At 39.9% G+C, this 18,158-nt stretch overlaps 2 protein-coding genes across 2 annotated transcripts; one reads left to right on the forward strand and one right to left on the reverse strand.

The window, feature by feature from the left end:
- Nucleotides 1-2,329: 2,329 nt before the first annotated feature.
- On the reverse strand, nucleotides 2,330-10,393 carry LOC140924602 (activin receptor type-1-like). Its single transcript, XM_073374623.1, has 5 exons — nucleotides 10,278-10,393; nucleotides 6,465-6,740; nucleotides 5,012-5,932; nucleotides 4,186-4,319; nucleotides 2,330-3,619 (listed from the first exon to the last, which is right to left on the reverse strand). Exons 1-5 carry the CDS (start codon nucleotides 10,384-10,386, stop codon nucleotides 3,395-3,397), a joined length of 1,665 nt encoding a protein of 554 aa, XP_073230724.1. The 5' UTR covers nucleotides 10,387-10,393; the 3' UTR covers nucleotides 2,330-3,394.
- A 549-nt stretch (nucleotides 10,394-10,942) lies between these two features.
- LOC140925122 (uncharacterized) lies at nucleotides 10,943-17,467 on the forward strand. The gene is made up of 8 exons (XM_073375079.1): nucleotides 10,943-11,143; nucleotides 11,636-11,779; nucleotides 12,306-12,377; nucleotides 12,967-13,066; nucleotides 13,906-14,092; nucleotides 15,249-15,416; nucleotides 16,249-16,470; nucleotides 17,221-17,467. The coding sequence occupies exons 1-8, from the start codon at nucleotides 10,957-10,959 to the stop codon at nucleotides 17,392-17,394; spliced, it is 1,254 nt and encodes a 417-aa protein (XP_073231180.1). The 5' UTR covers nucleotides 10,943-10,956; the 3' UTR covers nucleotides 17,395-17,467.
- The last annotated feature ends 691 nt before the right edge of the window (nucleotides 17,468-18,158 follow it).

Genomic DNA, 18,158 nt, shown 5'->3' on the forward strand with positions numbered 1-18,158 from the left:
ATCCAATTAGTAGGCAGGAAATTGAATAGCTAGAAAGTTCTTCACGTTCGAATTTCCTTTTGTTTTCTCTCAAAGTAGCCAGGAGTAGTGCTCATAGTAGCCAGCGGGAAGCCCTTAGTGACAGCTCTGTTGTGAATAAAACTTCATCTGAGTTTCTACAGTTTTACATTGATACTGGAACATTTGTTAGCTGTTCAAATTATATCACCCAATTTGTTGAAGATCCTTTTGTCAAGGGATTTTAAAAGAGTAATTAAGATTTGCTTTTGTGAAAAGCTTGCAATAGAATTTGCTATATTAAACCGGTTTTACGGGCTCTAATGTATGGTATTAACCATTAAAGAATAAAAATGTCATACTTACAAAAATCAAAAACAGTGCTTTTTGTTCAGTTGTCTGCATACATTCCACCCACAAACTTCGGCTTTCAAGGATGATGTCCTTGTAATACAAAACATTTTCCATGGCTTACAAATACATTGGGCCTGAAAAGTAGATGACAGCAGAGACTGAGAAATCCAAAAACTTTAGAGAACTAAAATGCAACGCTATAAGAGATAATTTCTCATTACGCTAAGCGATCTTTGCTGCAAAAAGTACACCCGCCATCCTGCACACCTGTACCAGCACCCCCAAAATCATTTTTGAATTCAATGGTCTTTGCAAATATCGGTTTTCTGTTTCCTGGATACTTGTTGGAACCATGCGAGAGCCATAGCCTTCTATAACTAATAAGAGGGCTAGAGCCGGGGATTTTTCTCTGCAGCTTCTATGACAGAGGCAAAGTGGTTCCAGCTGCTCAATTTCCTGCTACTGACTGATTTAAATCTCACTAACAGCCGCAAAGAATCCAAGTCCTATGGAGACCACAACATTGGTTATCGTAGAATTCAAGTTCCTTGCAAATATCTAAGTTTCCCTGATTTTTGCTACCCATGCAAGAGCTATGCTTTTTGATTCTTAAAGAGGTACAGTCCTTAATTATAGGTCGTAAAGTTGATTGCATGTGTTATAACAAGAACATGTGAACATAAGGATTAACACACAAAGTAAATTGACAGACTTTTTTAAAAATTAACAAATACAAACAAATAAAAGAGATACACTGACTAATGGAATGAACTGAACTTTGAAACCCACAAAGGAAATCAATGGGGAAATAACCGTAGAAAAAAATACGAATGGAAGGATGGATGAATGGCCAAATGAACTAAACTGACAAAAATGGAAAGAACTAGTCGCTTTACATTTTTGAGTGGCTTCCGTGGACTTTACTACTCTCACTCTTTACTAAACCATGAACTTCATTGCACCTTTCGTACCTCGAATTATCCGAGACTAAAGCTTGCATGTGAGTATTTCAAGCCGCGTGCTCAGTAGACTTTGCATAAAAACCTTCGTAGTCTCGCGGTCTAGATCTTGTTCGCTCGCTGGGTCCCGACCCCATCAAAGCATGGTTCTATCGCTTTGAGCTTACTGACAAACTTCTACACCACAATACAGATTAAAAGATACATCTTTACAACTTAAATACTCGATAAAAGAGGTCGACTTGTGGGTGAAAGTCTAGCAGAGCGCCGGCCAGAATAAGCTTCTCTGTTTTTCAAGCAAGCAAGTAAATGAAACCAGAGTAACAAAAACATAACTCACCTTCACGTCTGCTGTCCCGCGTCTTTAATTTATACATGTTTTTGAAACAACATCTTCGTTTTCCCTTAGTTCTTTACCGCAGAGCTGCGACACACCACAACTCAGTACAAAGTCGCCATTTTGAAAATCCCTCGCTCGGCCCAGTCTTGCACCTTTCAGCGGACAAAACTTTCGAGGTGGGGTCCGGGTAGGGATAACTTCACTATGCAGACTGACTGGTTTCGAGTAGAAAAAACTTGTAAGGAAATACCTGACTAAAAATGCCGTTGTTTCCCAACGAAAAATTCTAACACCAGAGGTTTGGGGAAAAAATTCTTACCCAAACAAAATCATCCTTACCACCCCCACCCTGGCTCAAAAGTCAAATGGTCCGCTTCTTAGGCAGCTGAGCAAGCCGACGCAGGAACCGACAGAAGTTCTTTGGACAAAGAACAGGGTAGGAGTTCGGTACTGGGCTAATTTTGTTACAGGAAATTATCCGCCAGCCTGGTCTTGAGCTTACGCAGCAACTGTTTCCCATGGGGAGGGGGGAATGGGGGGGGGGGGGGTGGGAAAGCGGGGAGGCGGGGAAGCGGGAGCATTGGGTGCTAAGGCTATCCCCAGCAGACGACTGTTTTCCAGGCTGGCTAGTCTTAAGGGCCGGCACTGCAGTCAAGGAGAGAATCAAAACACACAGGACTAAGTCAACCGTTATTTGGTACAAAATAGGACCCATTTAATGGAAATTACTTCAATCCAAATCACTAAAAGCGCTATTATTATCCATTTTAGAGCTCAAAGAGCTTTTGCTTTCAATATTTAGCAGATTTTGCTTTCTACGGAAAAAGGAAACATAACTACTTGCGTCCCTGTAACTAGATTTACACATAAGTCAATCAGTTTCAAAGCCTTTAAAAAAGCAGTTAGTTTTATCGAGCAGGCCCCGGTTGTTCAAAAGATAGATAACGCTATCCATCGGATAAATCGCTATCCATCGGATAAGTATTAGGGAAACCAATTGCGCTATCCAGTGGATAGTTATTTATCCAATGGACAGCGCTATCCGCCTTTCGAACAACTAGCGCCAGTCCTACAAATACTAGTCTTACGGGTAATCAGTTTTTTTTTCTTAGAATGTACCAGATAATTAAACAAGCAATACGACATACTACTCAAAGGTAAATTATCCTTCATGAGACGGCTGTACAAATAAAACTTATCTACACGATTTCCCTATTATTTTTTTTCCTATCATTATTGAATTTTTCGGTCTTAATTAAAACAGACATCAAAAAGCAAAGTACGCGCGCGCAGGCACGCACGAACGCAGGAAATCACTTACCGAAGCTTCACTGCCCACGTAAGACTTGTAAGGGGCTACTCGAAAAACCCATTATCTGCCTTTATTCTTTAAAAATCAACTAATACTATTTTCCTCGTCTTCTGTCGCCGAGAAAAAGCGCTAAGCTCTCCAAGCGCATTTTCCTATAAAAAAAACAAAGACTATCCTTTAAAGTTTAACAAAATTTGGAACTGAATATAATTATGAAAATTTCAATTCTGTCACGTGTAAAATTTAAGCAGTTTCATACATGTATGTGTAATGAAGATCAGCACCTACGAAATGGAGCCTGGAGCGAGTAAAAACAGAAACCGACTTTAAACAACAACAGTTAAATATGCGGGAAAGAAGGCTGACATGTAATCAAGTCACGATTGCAATCCCTCAATAATGTTCACATGCGTTACTGTTCCCCTGTGAAGTTTAGGTTATGACAGTATTCTCGTGGTTTTCACTGTAGCTCTCCGGAATATGGATGTTGACGTCTGATATAAACGCGAATTCGTCTGATAAAGCGGTATTTGTTGGAGCTGGTTTGACCAACTCCATCAACTTTGACAAGTTCTTTTTCACTCTCAGTGACGAAAGCCGAGCGGGTGCGTTTTGCTTCCAGCAATCCTTCATTAACTTGACCATAGACTCGAGGACCTGCAGGAATAAGCAACTATTATGAACAAGATATTGCAAGATAGGATAATGACACAAAGGGAGAAAACGCCCAGGGCGCTTTCCATTCAACCAAAACGTCTGATTTGAATTTTTGGCAACTTCCAGTAGCGCATGGAACAGAATCGTCCAAAATTTCCAAAAAAAAAAGAGGAAAACCTCGCGAGGTGTACCAAAATTTTCGAAATTTTTTTCCCGGAGGTTTAAATTTCTGTCCATTTAAGTTTGCTCCCGCAATTTCTAGATTTTTCGGTTGGATGGTTCGCATTTCGGATATTCAACAGCCTTCACAATTTCTGGAAACTTTTCTGGAAACTTTTCCGCGAAATTACTGTACCATTTACCACCTCTGTTTACAAATTTTTGAAAGATTTGGTTAAATGGAAAGCGCCCCCAAGTCTAGCCCTTGGGATATGTGAATTTTACCAAAGCTATTTTTCGACCAATTACACGTTTGAAATTAATCGGAAATTACTTTACGGAGAGGTCCGCAAACTTTATTCAGATCAACAAAAACCACTGTCTTATAAGTCAAAGGAGACACTTACACTATTCTCTGACCACCTGTTGGGAACAAATGGCCTCTTCTGTTGTTCAACCACAACTTTCTTCATGTCCTGTAGAGTTGGCTCTCCTGGTACCATGTCATGAAATGGTACAGCGTACTGCTCCAGTATCTTGCCTTAAAAAAGAGAGATCGACAAAAATACAATTATAACAAATGAGTGATTGGAATGCCTGTGGTTGCAAATCCAAAGAGTGGCTCTTTGTCTACCATTCCCCTTGGTCTAACTGGAACCTTGAGGAGAGGGGGAAACTACAGTACCCTAAGAAAAAGAAACTTATTACCCCGACCACCACCACAAGACAAACGAGAAAAATTTCACCACTTTGCTGAGCTATACATGTATCTTCGGTAGTTTTCAATATCGGTCTCCAGTTCGGCAGCTAGTTTACTAATTCCACCAATCTTGATGGAATTTTTGCTTACTAGTCTTTCTCCAAATAATCTAACATCTTTACTAGAAATATCTGTGTCTATTTCGTTCGAATCCACGAACTTCATCAGCGTTGTAAAAAAAGGCGATTGGGTTGCCTACGTATTCCTAATAGAAGACTGTAAATGGCCGGGAGGTCCAGTCCCTCGTCTCTATTTAGTGAGCAGGGTTCACTTTGTTTCATGGCAATGGCCTCCTTAACGCGGTGCTCGATGGTGTGATTTTAGTCAGGTTAAACTCCTTTGTTTTAATCTTTTTTACTCTGAGTTTTGGAATTAGTTGTTTGTAATATGTCTTCGCCAGAGCAAAAGAAAAAACTTTTCGGTAAATCAAACATCTATTAATTAAAAAGACATTAATTAATTAATTACCTTACCTTCTGTGAAAGTTCTCCTCACAATCTCCCACAACACAAGACCAAATGCATACACATCAGCTCGTTTGTATGATTCAAATGATTTAATAACTGTATCATCAAGTAACTCAGGAGCCATATAACGCAGTGTTCCTTTACGCTTGTCCTTCAGATCGATCTTATCCTTCCATTTGTCAACAACTGCTAATCCTAAGTCTCCAATGGCACAAGTAAGATTTGACTTCACCAAAATATTCTTGGATTTGATGTCGCGATGCGCAATTGAGAAAGTCTCCTCTTTTTGGTATATTTCACCGTGCAAATGGCTCAGCCCACGAGCAGCTGAGAAGGCTAAAGAGCACATTTCCTGTACATTGACAGTTCTGCGGCTTAGAAAATCATACAACGACCCACTGGCATGATACTCTAATACAATGCAACTGTGCGTCTCGTTATGCCACAAGAATGCACTGTGAGAATGTTGGAGTCTGAGAATATTCTGGTGATTTCCCACAACATTGGTGACATTGACTTCGTTGTTGAACAAATCCACTTGGCTTGGGTAAAACAACTTCACCGCAACATCATCTCCATGCCACAGACCTCGCCAGACCTTCCCATATCTCCCTTCGCCGATCACTGCTATCAAGTCCAAATCCTGCGCCGCAGTGCGCTGGGCAAACGGCTGAAAATCTGATTTCTTTCGACAGGACCAGCACCTCAGTGCTGAATGAGGCCCTCTTCTGTGGCCTGTTCCTGAAGGGTGTGTGTACCTGAGGTGTGGGTATTGGTGCCGATTGAGCTGGCGCTTCTGAAGATGTTTATAGGCCAAGTAGAAAATTAGTATCAAAACTATAAGAACCGCCACAGGAGAAAAGATGCTTAACAGAATGAACTCCAGGCTTTGAGCTTGATTTGTATATCTCCTAAGTGAAGAATTTGCTGTTTGGAAAGAAAAATATAATTTTCGTGAAGGGCTTTGAATTGTACACATGATTGCTTGCTGTAGAAGGAAGGTAACTGTACGAACAAGTCATGAATGTTAATGACGAGGTGTAAAAAGGGCAGAAATATATCTGTATATTGTTGGTCGAAATCTTTGGTGGAAAACTGTGTTTTAAACAACCTATTTGCTCTTACCAGAAACTTAATATCAGCAAAGCAATTTTCCTTTCTTTGACAAAATCAAAACTACAAAATAAACAAAGAGGACAACAAACATACATATACACAGATACATTACGATCATTCAGAACACAGAGAGGAAATATGGAATCATCTTGTAATTACCATTAAAAAATTATTTGTACCAGTCAATTTGTCATTTTGTCATTTTATTGATACCATTTACACCCACAAAACAAGAATCTGGTAACATTCTTATGTACAGGAATGTTTCATATGAGAATTTCTGAGCAAACTTGCACTACATTTACAGGGGAATCATGAGCAAGGACTGACTTCTAAAACTTACTTGGTTTCTCTGTTGGAAAAGGAGGTGTTATATTCCAGTTGCACAGATTAACCTCGCAACAAACAATTATTGACTTCCCACAGATCATCTTATGATGCACTTCATTTTTAATGCAGCCTTTCTCCACAAGATAGCCATTCTTGCCATCAGGTTTAAGAGAAGAGAAGCAGCCAAACCCTGCCTTACATCTCCCCTGTGAGTCACTACAGCTAATACTACAAACACACTCCATACTTAGAGGGGTAGGCACCGGTGTCTCTGTTACATTTGTCTGACCTGTAAAATGACATTCAAAAGATTCAACCACAAGTCAATGCAATCATCTCCAGTCCCAATGGCGGACCTAGGGGAGGGGCCGCGGGATCTGCCCCCCTCCCCCACCTTAAAAACTGAGGCCTAAAGGGCCAAAAAACATTTTTGAGGAGACTGAGCTCCCCTTATCTCAGGATCTGGATGACTGCCCCCCCCCCACCCCCCCGGTAGAAATCTTATCAAATACATGTCTGTACAGCATATTTGAAACTTATTTCAGCTATTGGGGCTATTTACTTGCCGTAAACTTGCAAATTTATCTTAGAACTTCATCACTGAAATGTGCAAACATCCCGAAACTACCAGGCGTAAATTATGTTGCAAAAAACTGGGCACTAGCCATGATGTTAAAGGCTTTGCCATTGGTTCATTTCTGGAGCGTATGGTTGTTAAAAGAGCAAAATAAAATTAATTAATGATGACCTCTGTTAGAAAATGTTACAAACACTGGTCAGATCAGCGCAAAACCGATTGATTTCTAGCGAAATTTGCGTTTTTACCGATTGCTTTTTGGTGAAGTTTGCCCCAAAAACTCCCGCAAAAACGGCCGATTTTTCCGCGAATTTGTCCCTAAAAATCCCACGAAATTTGACTTTTTCTTCCACAACCTGTCAGAAGCCCTGTTTTGTGGGGCAACATCTTTGTTAGTTTTTGACAAATCCTGTACAAACTTGGCATCTTTCCTATTTTTAACCCTTTGAGTCCCCATGGTGACCAACGTCAATTTTCTCCTAACAATATCCATACATTGTCAAGAGATGGTTATGAGAATTAATAAAATGATCATCAAAGAGAAAGTGCCTTGATCTTTTATGAAATTCTCTCAACACATTCTTTAAGGAAGTATATAGAGATCAGTTTGGAGAATTTGTATGTGGATGTTGGGGTTTAAAGGGTTTTTAGCTCACTGACAGATTTTCACTAAGTGGTCCCAGTCAAAAGTTAAAAAAATAGTGGAAGAGTCTATTGCAATTATTTGTCTTGTAAAAATTTAGTCACCCATCTACAAAAAGAATTTCCTGGGGTCAGGGATATGTGAACCATTGTAGGAAGGAGCCAGCACCAGCAAAGTTAAAGTAAAAACAAGTACACTGCACATAGGCTTTATTACCAGCTGCTGTACGCGAAAATGAGCCTGCACTCAAACTTCGAACTTACGGAGGAAGTGGATTGTAATTGGGGTGCTTTTGGTAAAAGAATCAAGACCTCAAAAACAAGCTCGAAAGAAAACATAGGTTTTTGTATTTGTGGCAACTGCAAACATGTCATCTATCATTAAATTTATCTTAAATTTAAAATTAAATATAAAAAATAGAAATCAAGGTTTTGTGAAAATAGTATAATCTAATTATACCAGTAATGATTACAATCTACATGTATGACACCAAGAAAGATGTTTTCGCTTACTTAATTAATATATTAACTCACTAACATGATTATGGAATACAGGAATGTGTTAATATATTGTAATAAAAAGTTTACCATGAAACCTGAACAAAAGTCAGAACAGAGGTAACTAAACTGTATTTAAAGCAGTTCTCTTACTTCCCTGAGGAAAATAATGTGTGATATTGCTGTTATAGAGAATATATTGTTGTTAGCATTTGCATACATTAAAAATTGTTGTGGATAACAAATTTGCTTTATATATTCTTTTTCCTGGACTTTGGCTCACCTATAAAAATTTGATATTCCTAAACAAAGCCAGTTTTGTTTGATTTAAAAGCATTACTATACTTTTGGGGGAAAGTGAAAGCTAAAATATTCTACAAAAACTAACTCTATTTATTCGTAAACCCAATATTGTTGTGTGACATTTTGACAGCTTGATCATAAAGTGCAAACTGGAGGCTGGTAAAGCACCAAAATCTATATTCAAAAACAAGTACACTGTTTAAAAACAGAAATGAGCAACATGATATTGTTAGCTGCTGTTAACTTAAAATCTCTGCTTTTGAATCTATGATTGATAATTCCTATTTACATCACATGAAAAGTCTGTTGAAGAGGCTGTCAAATACGTATTGTAATCTTGAAAATTAATATTGTTCTGCCAATTTAGTTTTCAGAAATAATAAGCTTACAATCATGATTTTTCCTAAAAAGAAAATAGTGTTAGGTAAATAACAAGTTTTGAATGTGAACCACATATCTAACGTTTCACCTCAGAGAATGAAACCCAAGCAATGATTTCCCAATTCTTTGGTTTCTAAATGTCTTAACATATATGAAACGGGGGGTGAAATTGAAAAATGTTATTTGCTTTTATGCAATGGTCACACAATTAAAGTTATAGTCATTTCGGTAGTTTTATGACGGAAAGTTCAAGAAAAATTATACCCACGTGGAGAAATAATGAATCTGAGTCACTGTACCAGAAAGTTACTATTGAAGAACACAAACAGAGAGTGAGCACAGGTAAATTCAGTTCAATATTTATTTTACAGTCAGAATATTATTCCTTTGACTTCTGCGGTTTCCCACAGTTCAATCAAAACAACCACGGAACTAGGGAAACTAAAGGATCAATTTTTTTATTCTTTAACCTCATACGGGCCAAAGCAGTGCCGACAACTTATAACAATAATCTAACAGCTAACAATTTATTTCAATACACATGGGCGACCTCACGCAAGCAATTGTTTAAAATAAACAACATTACCTTGTCTCTGGTGGCGATAAATTCATAGACTGTAGTTAGAATTTTGCGTAAAAGCGACGCAGCCAATGTGCAAAGTAATAAAACAAAGAATATTTTTCGCGTGGTGTCGAAAGGTAACAGATTTATGCGCGGCTCTAATGTTTACATAGGCCTATACATATTGATTTATTTCATGAAACTGTAAATTGCTAACTTCAAAACGGAAAATTTCCAACGAATGTTTAAAGAATCTTTCACAAATAAGCATCTTAAACGCAGCCGTGTGAGACTGCAAGCCTAACGTCTATGTTCGCAATTCACAAGAAGCTGTGCTCAATACGTAAACACGGGCGATCTTGCGCAGACATGAGAAAATTAGGGTAGTCTTTCTCTTAACGTTCACAAAATGTTTCAAGAGAGCGGTTAAAACATAAAAGGTTAAGTGATGAGAAATCAACACCGAGCAGCAAGATCATGAAAAAAATGCAAGTTAAAACTTGTAACAACTGTAGAAATGAACTCGAAAAGCCAAAATTCGAATCAAGTTTCTTCGTCCATGTGTAAGCTTTGGTCGAGGGAAATCAATAAATCGACAACGAAATAGACTGCAGTTCTCAGAGAGAAAAATTTGACCATAAGTGCTGTATTCTTCTTTTTTCACCCCAACTTGCAGTAACAAGCATATTAAATTTAAAAATGCAAATCTTCACAAGATATTTAATATCAACAAGACCTAGACGAAAAGCAAATTGCATACATGGAATGTGTCTGGAAAGGTATCAAATAACTCTCGAGCATTGAACTACACAGAACAATTTTCACTTGCCTCTGATGTGAAAAATGCATAAACGAAAGTTTACCTGAAACAGATGTGGCCACTTCAAACAGGAAAGTCATAAGAAGAGCGGCTGTTTTAGAGGTAAACATCTTGTCCCCTCGCCTTCCTTCTTTGCCGGTCGTCTGGTTCATGTGTTTATCATGGCCTCGACTTCATGGTCTCCGAAAATCTATTGACTATTCATGAGTTTCGGTCGGCGAAACGATAAAATTCCGATAATGAACGATGATCCTCGGTGAACTGAACTCCCACGAACAACAAAAAAAACCGCCTGACTCTAGCAGCAAGGAGCTGATCTTAAAAAAGACTAGAGGTAGAAATTTGTATGGGTCTGTACGAGTTTGGGATTTCTAGAACATATAATTCTCGGGACGTATAAACCTGTCAAAAATGTCAGAAAACTCTGCGACTGAAAGAGGTGTTAGTCCTTACATCGATATTTAAGAGGCCCGCAAGGATAGATTTCACATATGACACATATGGGCGGATTTAGCAGGGGATCCGGGAGCTCCCCTTCCCCCATTTTTTTACGTTCCAAATTGGTCTATTGTTAGAAGATATATGACGTCACAAACCTGACAAACCAATTAGTGAGTGTGCGGGTTCTTTAAATGTAAAGAACACGGATCATGATAATTCAAAGTGTAAAATGAAAATGTCCTTGGTACCTCCTACAAAATAACTTCACTCAGTATAGCAATATGAAGCGGAGCCGGCGGAATGCGTTTGCTCTTGGCAAAAAGGAAGACGGAAGTCCCGACCCAACGGCGCAATCGGCAGTTGAAGAAGTTTTTGGAGTGGTTCCTTCGGATGATTCGGTGGTGTTAGATAATATGGAGAGTGGTTCAGAAAGATCTTTGGCTCATTTGACAAATGAACAGATCACAGGTAACATCAAATGCTTAGAAGCTAAGCGATCTTATGAAAGAGTCCTTAATAATGGCAGTTGCAAAAATATTAGCGCGCGCAGGTTGACCATATGTGAAAATGAATGAATGAATGAACGAATAAACAAATGAACAAATGAACGAGTGAACGAGTGAACCAATGAACGAACAATGAACGAATGAAGGAACAAACGGACGGACGGACGGACAGACGGACGGACGGACGAAGGAAAGAATGAAGCGTCACGCAGCTTTGGAATCCCTTTAAGCTTTCCGATGGCCAATACACTGAGTATTGAGGCTTCTTTACGCAATTGCATAAATTGCGTTCACTGCGACGATCATTTCTTCATTTTCATCTTCATTTTCACACTGAGTATTGTTATCAGCTCCGATCAATAGATGAAACCAGACTGTACACTTATGTATACGAGCAAGCAATACATGCACTATTCTGGCATAAAATACTGCCTTTTATTTCATTACTTTCCAGCATTTAGGGAGGTGTTCGACCTTTTCGACAGCAATGGCGGAGGAACGATCGACGCAGAAGAATTGGACTTGGCTCTGAAATCTGTTGACATTCAGCTGTCACCAGATGATTTAGCAGAAGTGTTGGTGACAATGGATAAGGACGGTAAGGAACTTTGGTAGTGATGATGATGATGATGATGATGATGATGGTGATGTTGATGATGATGATGGTATTGGCGGTGGTGATGCTGATAATGATAAGGAGGTACTATGGAAGTGTTCAAAACCTGAATAAGACGCTTTTGATAGCATTAAGGCTGCTATCTGTTTAGATTTTATTTTACGTCCCTATGACGTCAAAAACCTGGTCGGGGGGGAGGGGGCTGTATAACCTGATCTTCACTTTAAAGGTCCTAAATAAAAGGAGAGCGTTCATTTTACGGATAAAATCAAACTAATTGTTTAAGATCGAACAAGAAGTCAAACTTTATTGAACCAGTTTCGCCGGTCCTTGTGATAAAGTTTACCAGTTAAATCAAATTTCCCCATGGAGAACTAAGGACCTTGGGAATTTTGTTAGAAGTCATCAGAAAAAGATATCCTAACTACATTCCTCTTCATTAATTTATAATCGTTAACTTTCACGGTGTGTGTACTTTAGTTAACTTTACTCTACTTACTGTTTACAGGAAATGGTGAAATTGACTTTCAAGAGTTTCTCAACTTGATGACCAACACCGAACGCTTTTTAGAAGGATTTGGTGAGCCTATCAAAAGTAGTCGTATTTTTCCTGAAAGTATTTATTCGTTGGACATTTGGCTCTAGTTGAAACAACTGGTAAAACGAATTTCCTTTTCTCCAAAATATACTTACAGAACCATCTTGTACTGCAGTACAATAAAAACCACAGGAAAGTACATAGTACTTAGTAAATTTGTTTTAATTAGCCACACCTCAGGATTGACAACACAGACTATAAGGTATGATAACCTTCTAACACCTCTGTAGGAAAGTATGGCTTACTAGCTTTCATTTGATAGTAACACTTTAGGATTGTACCGAGAATTAGAACCGCATCTTTTACAGCATAACGGACAGTACCACAGGAAAGAAAGAAGCTTTCATAATACTCAGAGGATATCAACCACACTTGAGAATCATAAGTTGGAAGCACGCCTTGTGCAGAATGAAAGAAAGTACCACAGGAAAACCTGAAAACTAGGCAATTCTAATTTTTTTTAGTAATACTTTTATTGATTTCAACAAAGAACGTTAATATTCAGAGGAAAACAACACTTATTACGCATTCTGATCAACGTTTCATTGCTTTCAATCTTTCTGAATGGCAGCCACGGGACAGGAAAAGAGAAAACGTGAAAATCTGCTGTTTGATGCGCTGACACAGTTCATGAAGAGATCTGCTCTTCATTCCATTAATGAGATAGTAGGGTAAGCATATGGGCTATGGGGGGTGCACCGTTTGCAACGAGGGGTCTCCTCTGCTTGGGGAAGAAACCAGGGGCGGATCCAGGATTTTTTTTAGGAGGGGGTGCACTCGTCTCTTGCTCTACTTCAACACCAATAAACCACATAGTTTTTTTTTTTTTTAATGGCAGAATACCAGTTGTATTAGAAAACCGCAGGTCATCTCAGGGGGGGGGGGGGGGGGGGTGCGGACCCCCTGCACCCTCCCCCTAGATCCGCCCCTGGAAACTAGGGAGTTTACGCAACGATGACGGCGACGGCTACGAAAACGTCACTTAAAAAGTGAATTTGCGCTGCCTCAAACTTAATCGCGCTTATGCCACCTCGTTTAATTCGTCAAATGTCGGCAAACTTTTTTGAAGTTGAATTCTAATTTAGGACTCAGTGCATCAAAGTTCAGGAAAAGAAAAAGAAAGTAGTTGTCTTTTGTTCCCGTCCTCGACAAAACCTGAAATTAGGCAGTTTCACGTTGTAGTTGTGCAACGACGGCAGAGAAAAGTACAAAAGAGTGTGATGCACGTGCAAAGCTGTTGTTGTGCTGGTCTAAACCCATTGCTTTTATGCCGTTCTCGTTGCCGTCGCCGTCGTCGTTGCGTAAACTCCCTGCTATAGCTGTAGGAGGCAATTAATTCAGGTGTTTGATTTACCCCTCTGCCATTGGTCAGGCTCGGTTTTAGATCTGCCCGCGCCATCGCGTTAATCCCATTAAGTCTCCATATGCTGAGCCACTGCACGTTGTTTTCGGCAAGGAGCATGATAAACACTCACATGCATCCATATTAATAACCTCTATTTCCTCTCAGTTTTTATCACACAAAGTACAAGCGCATCCAGGCACCTCATGTGGTTGGGCACTACGCAGCAGGGGCTCGCCTCATAGGCCTGACAGAGAACCAGCTAAGAAAGCACATGGAGAGCCTGAAGGCCAGGCACGCAGCTGATGACAATAAGTCCCCGTATGCTGAGCCACTGCGCATTGTTTTTGGCAAGGTGCGTCTGTTGTGCAGATGGGAAACTCGATTTGCAATGATAATTAATACCCTGGGGATTATGCAAAAATGAACATACAATGAGTTACATGTACTTTACCCAATCACTTTAAATAGGCTCTTTGCACGACTTGATCACGTGATCAACTTTTGGTAGACACGAAAACAGTTCACTTTTGAAAAATGTTGTTAGCACAAGCTGGAAGAGCATATTAAAAATAGGTAACCTGAGAATTTTCAGTCGTATATCTCAAAAGTAGCGATTGCAACGGCCGCCGAAAGTTAGAGGCATTTGTATGAGAAAAACAACTTTTGCCATCCAGTCACGTTTGCATTGTTTTCCATACAAATCCATGCACGCGTGACTGGTTTTTCAAAAGCGAACTGTTTTCGTGTTTACCGAAATCTGATCACGTGATCAAGTCATGCAAAGAGCCTATTGAGGCTGCAAAAGCGAAGTAACCGGCGTTTTGCGACCCACCCTCTCAAATTCTCACCCAGCAAGTAAATCGGGCTTGATCCTGTCCCTTTCTACTGTTTTGGTCTGGTCATGGGCATGTCCCACGGAGGCCAGGACGATTTCCCACGCCCTGTTACCAGGTCTTGAATAACAATATCCAAAGTAGAATATCGCACAATGTAATTCACTGTTGTAAAAGCATTTGTCCCATTAAAGCGATATGTGGCTGGCAAGTTTTGGCCAATCACATTAGAGGTAGACAACCCAATCAAAACCCAAAGCAAGCGCTAAGAGCGCAAATATTGTAAGTGACGTTTCATAGGGACAACGCAATGAAGATACTAGTGTCCAACACAAGACAGAAAAACCCTTTTTGAATTAAACCCCTTTTCCTTCCCCGAGGTAAAAGTCTCATGAATTCTGCAGCGGCATATTGAGCCATGGAGGGCTAAATATAAAATTAAACTTATGTTACCTTCATTTTGGAATAAGTTGTATGGACGCCTTCTCTCATCCACTGCCTGTCTCCTCTCCCCTCCTCCCCCCTCCCTTTCCCCTTTTTGCGCCTTTACACAGGCTATGAATAATCCGGTCAGTTAATTAAAATTAGATTATTTCGAAGTTTGAATATAGTGTATTGTATCTCTGTACTTTCTTTAGGTGACAAACTAATATTGATTATAAACTTCGATTGTAGGTAGTAAGGAAAAAACGCCCAAAAAGCCGGGTTAGACCAGTCGGGCCTGACAACCCGGAAATGTCTCACACTCGTGGCAAAATTCGACTCAATTTTGGGAGATTGAGTCTGCAGAGAACTTCATCTCATCCTGATCTGATAAGCAAGAACCCTGCTATGCAAGATAGGGTAAGTTTGTGAAGGTGCACCTTGGAATCTCACTTAGATACGTATTAATTCGAAATGTAGCACTAGAATTACTTTCACACTCTCAAACATTGGAAACCAGGGAAGTAAACAGGCCCACAAGAAAGGATAGGATATTAATATTTATTTTACGTGGTCATGCATAATTAGCGGGGGTCTGGTAACTAAGAACTGAGCTATCCTTGGTACTGGCCGAAAGAATCTCATTGCCTCTGCCAATGACATTGACTAAGGCTCGGCTCAAACCTCGAATTTCGCTTGTGCCGAATTTAATGGTACAGAGAACCTATTGTTCTCGCTCATTTGCATTAGGTTCGGCACATGTACATGTGAAATGAGACGTTTGAACCGGCCCTTAGACTTGTTTTATCCCCTGCTAAGTTTTAATGAACTCTGCACTATAAAATAAGTATCGCTCGATAGCTTTCCTTTTACGTATAACACCAATTGATGTTCGAAGAAACCATATTACCGCATTTATTCGATTAAACGCCCTGGGCGCTTATTCGAATAAATACGGTAAATTAATCCGTTTGACTTTTGGAATTGGATTCAATAGGCCACTTCCGAATGAGCGCACCGTCAGCCTTAGGTTTGTTAGACACAGTAGATGATAAGGACTCTTTACCTTTACCTTTTTTGGTTCGCAAGCACGTGATAAGGTGGCCATGATGGTAGTATGAAAAAAAGTTTTTTTGAAGCGTTTGCATGAGAATCGAGTCTAGTTTCCAGCGGAGAGAGATGCTTTTGTTCTTGCTCACCTTTATTAGCCTCCCTGACGTCAAGTACAAACCAGGAATATCATCTTTTTCAGCATTCCATCACTCCCGCTGGTCAGTTACTAATGTCGCGTCAAGACCAAGGAAAGCGGGAATCCCCAAGACCCCCACTGAAGAAAAACGGATGGGTGAGCCAGCGGATTAAGCCATTTGTAGTGGAACTGCCGAGCGTCGACGTAAAACAAGAAAAGAAACGAAATAAACCTAAACAGAATATAAACCTCACCTTCGATGATCTGCCAAAAATACGCGAAAAGGCGAGTATAAAAAAGCCAGTTATTGTATATATATGCTAACGTAGTGAGCCGCCTAAAGATGCTCAGGTGGAGCGCTGGTTGATTTTGTCCTCAGGCTTCTCTCCTACTCGTCACCTAAGTAGGGGAGATCCCTGGGAACAAGGTTGAGCGCTGATACGCCAAGCGAGAGGTCGGGTTTAACCGTCAGCCGCCGGTCAAAGCTACCACCCTATTGATACCCTCTGTTAGTTAATCCGTATCTCGGAATCCAGGAAACTTTTGCGTCCTGGATCCAAAATTTAGCTCAAGGAATTCTGAATCCCGCTAACGATTAGCATCCGGAATCCAAGGTTGTTTACCATTTACCACAAGTTCCAGGAAATTTCGGTTGAGATGTAAATGGTAAACGTTTTTTTGGTTCGTCCCACTGGAAAATTCCCGGGACAAACGGAAACTCTGAAAAGGTAGTCCCGTTTTCCCGGTTGGGACGTTCCGAATGGAAATTCGTTCACCATTTACAAGTTTCTTGAGTTTCGTACTAGTTGTTGTAACTAGAATCCAGTTTAGCGCGGCGCGACAGTCCGGAAATTTTAGGCAAATGGTAAACGACAAGTAACGTTCTTACCGAACGAAAAGACCCAACCAAAATTTCCGGACTTTTTTTATAAATGGTAAACAACAAAAGTCTCACTGGCTAGGAATCCAGAATCGAAGACTGTCTTGGATTACCGCTTTTTAATACATAGGGTGAAAAAACCTTCCTTTTTATAGGTTGCCCAGGCAAGGGAAGTTCATTTTAAACGACTTAGAGAGACTAAAAGTAAAGACAGCGAGGAACATTGGAAATCACTGGGTCCAAGCCACATTGACTCGGACGTGCTTAGAAACTACTTCAGGCTCGCTTTTAATTCCTATACACCATATGTGACAATAAAACTGGCCTGAAATTATTCGCCACTTGGTACACCAATTATGATTTCAGGGATCGCCAGTTTCATCATTATTACTACACGATATATGGTTTTCTAATGACTATTGTCAATTATACGTAGGAAATGGAAATAATGGCAAAAATGTCAGGTGATAGATTTCCGACGGAGAAAATAGTAACCAAATAGAAGCTCCTCTAAAAATAAATCTAACTTTTTTGTTGCCCTAGTGAGTTGATTTCTTTGGATTTGAATACTAGCTCCGTTACATGAGGATCCTCACGAGCTTCTAATAAATAAGCGGGAAGAACTCGAAAATCAGACACCTTCAAGATATAAAGCTTATATCGTGACCTTTATAAACTGTTTTCACATGACGTCACGGCGGCCATATTGGTGCCCCAATGTCCCAAACCAATCCTCGGGGAGTTGAACTCTTTTCTTATGCAAACGCTTTCTTTTGTTCCAATAAATTAGCATAAATGCTGGCCACGTGAGTGAAAACACTCTATTTAGTCCCCTTGGAAGCATTTGCTGTGAAATCCTCAAGTATGACGCACCCATATGTATAACGACATACCGGTACAACGAAATCCCGGTACAACGAGTCCCTTAACATAACATGATATCCCCGGTATAACTAACCCCGTATAACCCATTTCTTGTCTAACGAGCCCCTATATTACGAAATCCTGGTGTAACGAAACCCTATGAAACGAAACTCCTGCATAACGAACCCCTATATAACAAATTTCCGGTAGAAAAGCAAAAAAAGCCTTT

The sequence above is a fragment of the Porites lutea genome, chromosome 14, assembly GCF_958299795.1.
Source record: "Porites lutea chromosome 14, jaPorLute2.1, whole genome shotgun sequence".
Lineage (NCBI taxonomy): Eukaryota > Metazoa > Cnidaria > Anthozoa > Scleractinia > Poritidae > Porites > Porites lutea.

Coding starts and splice junctions, on each gene's coding strand:
- LOC140924602 (XM_073374623.1), bottom strand. CDS start 10,386: ATGAACCAGACGACCGGCAAAGAAGGAAGGCGAGGGGACAAGATGTTT. Junction 6,741..10,277: donor AGTGGCCACATCTGTTTCAG/GTAAACTTTCGT, acceptor GTCATTTTACAG/GTCAGACAAATGTAACAGAG. Junction 4,320..5,011: donor GAGGAGAACTTTCACAGAAG/GTAAGGTAATTA, acceptor CTCTTTTTTAAG/GCAAGATACTGGAGCAGTAC.
- LOC140925122 (XM_073375079.1), top strand. CDS start 10,957: ATGAAGCGGAGCCGGCGGAATGCGTTTGCTCTTGGCAAAAAGGAAGAC. Junction 11,144..11,635: donor GACAAATGAACAGATCACAG/GTAACATCAAAT, acceptor ATTACTTTCCAG/CATTTAGGGAGGTGTTCGAC. Junction 13,067..13,905: donor TCCATTAATGAGATAGTAGG/GTAAGCATATGG, acceptor ATTTCCTCTCAG/TTTTTATCACACAAAGTACA.